The sequence below is a fragment of the Emydura macquarii genome, unplaced genomic scaffold (assembly GCF_026122565.2).
Source record: "Emydura macquarii macquarii isolate MOO-44397 ecotype Brisbane River unplaced genomic scaffold, CSIRO-AGI_Emac_v2 contig_2924, whole genome shotgun sequence".
In the NCBI taxonomy this organism is placed as follows: Eukaryota; Metazoa; Chordata; order Testudines; family Chelidae; genus Emydura; species Emydura macquarii.
The window spans coordinates 3,845,280-3,854,318 of NW_027133061.1; the positions used below are offsets into that span (position 1 = coordinate 3,845,280).

At 50.0% G+C, this 9,039-nt stretch overlaps 1 protein-coding gene across 1 annotated transcript; it reads left to right on the forward strand.

Moving 5' to 3' along the window:
• Nucleotides 1-349: 349 nt before the first annotated feature.
• MLLT11 (MLLT11 transcription factor 7 cofactor) lies at nucleotides 350-8,252 on the forward strand. Its single transcript, XM_067569604.1, has 2 exons — nucleotides 350-605; nucleotides 3,431-8,252. The coding sequence occupies exon 2, from the start codon at nucleotides 3,437-3,439 to the stop codon at nucleotides 3,704-3,706; it is 270 nt and encodes an 89-aa protein (XP_067425705.1). The 5' UTR covers nucleotides 350-605; nucleotides 3,431-3,436; the 3' UTR covers nucleotides 3,707-8,252.
• The last annotated feature ends 787 nt before the right edge of the window (nucleotides 8,253-9,039 follow it).

Below are 9,039 nucleotides of genomic sequence, written 5' to 3' on the forward strand. Positions count from 1 at the left end.
GCTTGTGCCCAGCAATACCAAGCGGTCCCGAGCACTCTGTATCAAGGACCACCTGTTCGGTGTCACCAAAGAGCCTCCGGAGCCTCCCGTTTTAAAATGAACATCGTTGGCCATCCTAATCAGTAGAAAGGAAAAGGACGGAGTTGCTCAGCCCACACCCCTTCTCATGCAGCAGATGAGATGGGAGAGACCACGCCCCGCCTTGCTCTATGTATCACAAGATTGTTTCATTTAAAAACCCGATTGTCGTAGGTTTCCCCCAATATTATAAAACCTTCAGCTCAGAGCAAGTGCGTGGATGAAGTCAAATTGCTGCTGCTTTCAAGCCCTCCCCCACCCCAGCTATAATAAAGAATGGGTGAGCCATTTAAATAGCAGAGCCTTCATACAGCTGAATCATCGGCCCACCAGCCCCGGTAGGAGGGGTAATTAATCTGCCTATTTAGGAGGGGCTGCACTGCGGAGACAGACAGACACACGCGCACACAGACAAAAGCAAGGCAGAAAATTCTGCAGGCTGCCTAACCCGCCCCTGCATCAGAAGACGCTCTCTGCACAAAGAAATTTCGGTAACAGCCACCAGATCCAACCCTTCCTTAAAACAGGTAAAAAAGCATGATCATTATTCTTTAAAAAGCAAGATGATTCGCTTCAGGGGGAGTGTGTCTTGCTGAGGTTTGGGATGCTGGTGTGTCAGCCCTTATAGGTTTTCCAGGGAAGAAGAAATGGAAAATATATAATCAGCTTAGCACTGGGCTCTCACCGCAGTTGAATAAAGGCTCCGTTTCCCCATCTAACCTGGCTGAATGCATGTTAACATGATCACATTAATAAAGGTGATGAGATTTTCTTTAGATCGGAGGTTGAAATGCAAGGCAGAGGAATCTCTGAAGTGTAAATTGGCTTCTTCTTTTTTTAATATCTGCGTCTTTCTTTTTTTTTTTTAAATTACCCTCCCCATCATGGTTTTGAGGCTCCAGTTGATGAACGTATTTCTAAATGAAGCAGATTGCCCAGGGCTAAACGATTGGTCTAATTTTAATAATCTGCTGTCATCCTGCAAAAAGATAGCCGAAATATATCCACAAGCAGACGGCTATTTAAAAACACAGTTGTTCGTTTTATGGAAGGGGATGACACACAGTCTCTCATAGCCTTCCCGGTACCTTTTGATTTTTAAATTTAGAAGCAAACTGGTCCGCATGTAATTTGATGGGAATGTGGGAGCCTGATTGCAGGGTATCTTTGAAATCCATTGGAATTAAGCCTCATAAAGAACAGAGCCAGTGGAAAATGAGGGAATCTATAGATATATAGACTGATTGACTGTAAAATCTAAGAAATAATCTTTGTTGCCAAAGTCAGCAAGGAGCAAAGGACACAATCCTGCCAGGGAAACACACAGTCAGGGTTGGATTCACTCGGACCGGGCTAGGCCAGACCATTGGGGAGTGGGGAGAATTGTATATTAACAAGCTGCTTTCTAAGTAAAGGGCAAGAGCGGAGGAGGGGCTCTGCAGCAAATTCATCAGGGTGGGACCATGGCAGGAACAATCTCGCTCTGCACACAATGGAGGTGGTGGGTTGAGACGGGAGGGGAGGCGTTTCAGGTGGGCAGGGAGATGTGTGGTGGGCGGGCGTGGGAGCCCAACAGCAGAGCTTTGTGAGAGCCGATTGGCCGCCATTCGGTCCTGATTCTGCTCTCGCTTCCACGGAGGGGGGCTCGACGGATGGCAGTGAGTGACTCGTCATTTGTGCAGGGATGTGACCGAATGAGGTTGAAGTCCTTTGTCTTTGTGGGCGTGTGTGTGGTGTGCACACACACACACACCCCCCATAAATATACCTGCATGCCCGCACATGTAGAAGCACACATACGATAGCAATATCTCGTACTCTTCTCATCAGAGGGACTCCAAGTGCTATACAAAGGAGGTCAACATACCTTTGAGGAAATGGGCCATTATCCCCATTGCAAAGCTGGGGAAACTGAGGCATGGCGCTGGCATGTCAGCTACCTAATGACACCCAGCAGACCAGTGGCCAAGACAGGAATAGAGCCCAGGTCCTTGTCTAGTGCACTATCCACTAGGCAACATTGTCTCTCCCCCCCACATGCATACACACACAAACACATTACATTCTATACAGAGCGTTATAGCAAAGAACAAAGGACTGCAAGAATTTTTTGTGCATCCTTATGATAGATCCCGCTACCCCTCATTCGATTTCTGTTCCTGTTTTATTCCCATCAGCTGCCCTTAGTTCTGTTCTAGCTCCTGGTTGCCGACAAATTCTCTCCTCAAACACTAGAAACCAAGCACGGGTGATATTTCCCTGCCCCTCAGGATTAAATTCTGCCCATGGAAGGGCTAAGGTGGTGCCTGCAGGGAACGTCTGGATCTACATATCAAAGGGAAATGCTATTGAGAAGCCAATCATTGGAACTAGGACCCAGATCCTGAAAGGGTGTGAGGCATTTAGAAGACCTTTGAGTATCTAGGACCTAGCTCTTACCTAGCACTTTTCATCAGCAGCTCTCAAAGCACTGCATAAAAGGAGGTCAGTATCCTCACCCCCATATTACAGATGGGGAAACTGAGGCACAGAGAGGGGCTTGAAGTGGCAGAGCTAAGAATAGAACCCACCTCTCCTGAGTCCCACGAGCCACTAGGCAACACTGCCTCAGCAAGTGCTTTTGCCCATTTATCAAAACAGGCCCAAAACACCTGTTGACGAGCAATGTTTGGCTGCTGGGCTTAGAAGGCAGCTGTAAAACCAGCCCTTGTCAGCCTGGTGAGGGAAAGATCCTGAAGGACTCAGGGGTTGTGACCTGGCCCAAGATTTCTGGGATGTTCCTGTCCCACAATTTCCTCATTATTAGGTGTGTGACGGTACCACCTAGGACCCCCTTTGAGCCGGACGCTGCATGGACAGAGTAAGAGACAATCCCTGCCCCAAAGACCTTACAATCTGCCTAGCCCAGACAGAGGAAGGAGCAGGGGTACCAATTTAAAGATGTGGAGCTGAGGGCCAGATGGTCAAAGGTACCAAGGTGCCTGATGTCCAGGATTTCACCAGGATCACGGTGCACTCCTTGCACTCCTAGGCCCTGACCAGCTGCGTTATCCACCCCCCCACCCAGCAACACTCTTCGCAGGCAGGCCTGCTGGGGGAGGGGGCAATTGTACCGGGGCACTAAGCTCAGGGGGGCCCCCCAAAACATCTGTAACTGGGGTGAGATGGGCTAATGGTGTCCTGGGCCCCAAATTTCTCTGTTCACAGGCCCTAAAATCAGGTTTGGGGCCTGTGCCCAAGGGTAAAGCTCCATCCCCAAAGCAAGGACGTTTTAGGTCATTCCTCAACCCTCGCATCCAGGATCGCGCGGCCCGAGCTGCAGCCCTACACTGTCTTGTTCTCTTCCTTCTAGCCGGAGATGCTGGACACAGCAAGCAGCCAGTACGACTCCTTTCTGTACTGGAGGATGCCCATCCCGGAGCTAGACCTGACGGAACTGGAGGGGCTGGGTTTGACCGACATGGCGATCTACAAACCCAAGGGAGGTTTGGGCAAGCTGGCCGGCGCCTGGGAGCCGCTCGGGCAGGATATCTCGGAGGAAGAGAACGCTCTTCTGCAGTTCAGCAGCTTCAATTTCTGGCGAGCTCCGATCGCCGCGATCAGCGCCTTCGATTTTGACCTGGTCTGAGGCTGGCTCCCCGCCCCCCCCCGTCACTCCGGCACATGAAGAGTCTTTTTTTTTTTTGGTTAGGTCTCTGTGTTGCACTTTACTTTTTAAAGCGGTGGTTGACGATGCTCATTAACTAAGCAACCCCCCCCCCCTCACCCAGCGATGGTTCCTCAAAGATTCATAGTCCGTGTCCCCCCCACGCCCCATCCATCTTCTCTCATCCTAAGGTTATGTCTACACAGCAAATGCAGGTGCAGCTGGGCTAGCGTGACTCGAGTTAGCACGGGGAACAATAGCCGTGACGATGCAGCGGTCAGGCCGTTTGTCCGGCTGGGAGCCGGGCGGTCCTGTTTTTCTGTGCTTGGGCCCCTGGCCCGTACTGGTATCAAACCAGACGTGAGTCTGTCCGGTCTCGGGCGTGGAGGGCACCGTGTTGAAGCATGCGCTTCTCTGCCCCTGCCGGTGTGACCGGGGCGCTCTTCAAAACGCTCTCCGTGCGGTCACGCGAAGGGGGCAGGGTCACGCAGGCGGAGCCAGCCCTACACCGTGCCCGGACTGTCTGGTATTCTGGGGAGGCATCAGTGGCCATCTTACGATGTGGAGGCCCGGGCTAGCCACTCCAGTAGTAGCCTGCTGGAGTCCCTGGGTCCGTATCGAGGTTGCCAGCCCACGCTGAAGGCCATCCCACCCTTTCTACGCTGCAATTGTGACTCACGCTAGCTAGCCCACGCGGGCCCTGCCCTGCCGTGCTGCAGTCCTCCCTTCACATGCAGGGTAGCCGGGCCCGTGGTTGGCTCAGAAGTGGGGGAAGCTACATAGTTGATCTTGGTGTGAGCAGGCACCCTGCAAATGGCTCCACAGGTACCTGTCTGAGACCATGCTAGAGAACCAAGACGTGGCAGTGGGGTTTGAGCTTGTTCCTGTTGTGCTTCATTAAGAAACGCGAGTGCACACAGAAGACAGCCTCAGCAGTCCAAATTCCCCTCTTGTCTGCAGTCAGCTCACCTTGTCCTAGGGCGGAGGACACCCCAGCTTCTCTACCTTCCTCCTCCCGTTTCTCCAAATTGCAGTCAGTTCCCCCAACCTTTCCCTGTGGATAGCCAAGGTTTCTCTGCCAAACAAACGCCAGAAGGCCCTTTGTTCTACTCTGCAGGGGCCCATCCCGAGCAAGGCTCACCCCTGAAAAGAGTCCCAGCTTATCCCCAGTGTGCATCCAAAACCACCCAGCAAAGAGAAAACGCTCAGTGAGCAAATTCTGCTAGGAATGTCGCTATATTTCCATTAAACTACAGGGAAACGCCCGGGTCAGAGCCACAGATGGTGTACGTGGGCCCCCCATGTGGGCTCTGAGGGCCCGATTCTGATTGCCTTGCCATACCTCAGTCCATGAGCCAATGGCCTTCTAAAGTCATGGAGTCAGCATAAGGACGGCTCTCCGAACCGGACCCGTAGGACCGGATCTTGCTGCCCTTTATCCTGGGAGGTTCTCGCTGCTAACCCTCTTGCTGGTGATTACCTGAATCACCCCACTGCACTGCGCTGGGGCTACTTGTACAAGTAGCCACTGGCCAGTGGGACTAGAGCCATGGCAACCCTGCTTAATGAGCAGTAGCTTGCTCTGCACGTTGTCCTAGCCAGGGCTGCTTTGAGCAGTCAGGCCCAGATCCGGAAGCGTAGCCAGGCACCCTGCCGTGTACCCATGCTGGCCAGGATAGGCTCCGCGGGCGGCTGGTGTCAGGCTTGGAGGGAGGGGCTGGGCCTTCCAAAGCCTCCCTCGGGAGAGGCAGGCGAGTGGTGGGACTATGGCTGGATCTGCCAGCGGTGAATGACCTTCTCCTGCCGCTGCCTTAATCTGCTGCAAGCGGTGCCCAGCCGGAAGGGGGGGCGACCGCTCAGCAAAAGGCCTTTTGTTTCCTTGCGCCTGACTGCGGGCCTCGCGCTGGCTTGTCCACGGCCTAGAAGTCACCTGGTCGCAGCTGCCGACCTCCCACTGCTTTTCCCATTGATTGGGTTAGCCACCTAAAGACCTCTGAGGATCTGGACCTAAGCAGCAACTCAGAGGGAAGAAGGGTATCAGAATCTAGCCCGTAAGTGAAGGGGTTAAAAAAAACCCCACAAACCTGTTTTTCTTCCCCCAAGTGCAAAAGAAGTGTCTGAAAACAAGAGTCTGAAAACCTGCTCCCTCTCCCCCCCAGGTCCACATAAATAAGAAAGGCCCATTGGGTGGATTGTTCGCCCCTGTGCTGAGGCCAGGTTGAGAAACGTTAGCCCAAAAGGCGACAGGACAAGAGAGATGGCAAAGACTGAAGAGGCAGTTTAAGAATGAGGGTCTGGTCCCAACTTGAATGGTAGCATTGCTCGAGTATGCCTGTTGTTCATGGCACGTGGCGCTGCCAGGGAGTCTAGGGATGTATATTCTATACCAAGGTGAATTGTAACAAATCTTTGACAACCTAGGACTTCGCAGTTGTCCCCGTAATACAGCGTCTATGACACACGGTGGAGCAGTTCTGATTCCATCCACCAGAGGGCAGGGGTGCAGATGCATGCGAGCTGGTTCTTTATGTCATGAAAGACATGACCTAGTCATGAAAGTGAGTCATGAAAGTCACAAGGTGCCGCCGCTCAAAGCTTTCCCATGAGCTGATGGCGGACGTTGCACGTAGAAAGGAACGAGGCAGCCTGAACTACTAAACGGCTATGAAAGACGTAAATTCCACATCCAGAGCGTGGCTAGTTCACCTTCCAAAAATACTCAGGCTGCTGGCTTTACGATGCCAATTTTAAACTGGAGGTGAAGAATGCAAACTTTCCTTCACAGGGCTGTATGGTTTTGTGTCCAAAGCCAAGAAGCCATGGAAACCATGGGAGAGGTACTTATAACGCAACTTTAAATAAAATTTAGTTTGAAAAAAGGATGCATTCCTGTGGACACTTAAAATCCATTCAGACTGGAACAAAACGCTCTTTATAGCTGCTATGCCTCAGCTGCCTTTAAACTGCTCAATGTTCTCTTAACTATATATGGTAAGCTGACATGCTAAACAGTGGGTGTGCTTGTGTGAAACGCCTGCCTTCTTGCCCGGAGTATTGAAAACTTAGCGGGCTTCTAAAACAAAGGATCTGCGTCTCCTTTACCCTGCATCATGTGCAGTTATTTACACCAGTGCCAACTCAGTGTAAGAGAGAGCTGTGCAGAAAGTGTTCGCTCTTTCAGGTGAAATCCTGCCACTTTGAAAAAAAAAATTTTTCCCATTCCAGACCAAAAACAAATCGATTAAAAAATGTCCCGTGAAACAAAATTCTGGTGGGAAAAAACTATTTTGGGTTGATCACAATGTTTCATTCTGATCTGAATTCTTTCAAGAGTTTTATACTCGATTGTTTACAGTCAAAAATGTTGAAACGAGCCATTATTTTGAAACTGGGACAGCAGAACATTCGGTTCCCCAAAAAGAGTGAAATGCAATATTCCGATCTTCGCGGAATACGCCTTGGGATTTTGTTTCTGAAATGAAATGGTCAAAATTGACGTGTTCCTGAGAAACATTTTGATTTTGAAGATACAATGTTTGTCAATGGAAAAACCTTCCACTGGGAAATGTTCCACCAGCAATAATGACAGATGCTGCCCTTCTGACCAGATACTTTATATCCACTTGGCACTGGTGTCAAAGGCTATACAAAGGGGCAGGGTACCAGAGAAATGGGCTTAAAGTCTCCCAGACTGACATGTTTAATGTTCAGGGTGCCTTACAAAGAGTAAGAAACCAGCTAATGAGTGGTGGAAATCCACTACATTAAATTGAAACTAAAACCACTGAATTCTCCATCCGTCCTTGTCTGCTGATTTGGAGCCGGGGCTGATATAAAAGGCCTACGAATGGGCTACAGAAACCTGCCTTCATCTTGGTTTCCTTGCAAAATCTGCGGTGTTCTGATCCAATCAATATAGTCTAAGTCAAGGGGAAGGAAGAGCGTGTGTGTGTGTTTGCTCAATAGATGCTGGGGACCTAAGGTGGACACACACAATCTAACAGACCAGAGCAACTGCTGAGAACTAGAAATCTCGGTAGCTAAGTGGCCTAAGTGCTGTCTGCAAAAAGCAGAATATAATGCTACTGCACTTTCTCCTCTGGCAGGCATAGCTGATTATAGTGGTGTGTAAGTGTTCTGTCTTCAGCAGTCTTCTGACATACAGAAATCTGTGATGTATACGCGCACTAGGACTGTGTGTGGTTCTGCTGTACACGTTAAACTGCAAGTTGCAAAAGGCTCTTGAGTAAGGTCATGTTAGCGATGAGTCCTTGTTTTATCCCCCTTTTTATAAAGACCGATGCCTTGTTTGCCTTCGCAGATTGTTCTCTCATCTATCTGCCCAGCTCTTTAGCACTTCCACTGCTTCTTTGCGTTACCCAGGACAGAGTGAGCTAAGCCAACACAAACGGGGTTCTCCAAAATCTTAAAATGTAATGGTCCCAAACTGTAACTGATTGCTTTAGCTGGCAGGCTGTCGCTGTTGCTTATCTTTGCTGCCTTCTAAAAAACATTAATAAAGTATTTCACCCCTGAACTGTGCTAAATATTCTCTGCATGAATATTACACCATGATTAGTATTCTCTGAACTAAGATGTTTATTGCAGCAACGAATTCACCAGACTGTCACTCCACTGCTTTTATTGTCTATTGCTTTTGCCGTGCATTTAGAAGTCTGGCATTTCTGCAAAGATTTCAGCTTTCTCACCGCTTTGTGCTCCATAATATCATCTTTCATCTCTCTTGCTATTTCATAACAATAAAGGAGTATAAAACTAAGAGGCTTTATCTGTAATTTCTGGGGACCACTTTCCCTTTGCTGGGTGTATCTATGGATTTCAAGTGTGTGGATACATGAAAACAAAGATCTATTGGTTTTCCTCATGGCTATTTTCTAGTTGTCTACTTTCCCATCTGAGTTGGTCCAGTCTCAGTGTTGTAGGTTTATGTCCATCATTTCTGATATCACTTGTGATATATCAAAGGCAGAGGGCGGCAGGAGAGTGCGCCTATTTGCAAACTAGGGCGGGCAGGTGGATGGGCATGACCCCACCCACCGCTCAAGGCCCCTCCCCCAGCAGGAGAGTGCGTGAAGGGAGGTATATCAGCCCCAGGATGATCAGGGCTTTATTCCCTGCAGCCTAACTGGAGTCATGAGGGGGCAATTAGGAGCCAGCTGAGGCCAATTAGGGATCAGCCAGGTGCTCCATAAAAGGGCTCTGCCCCTCCCCTTCTCCCTCCTCCCAACACACAGTGCACAAGCTGGAGGAAGCAGAGGTGCTGCCCAGCCCAGCCCAGCCCAGCAAGGGGCAAA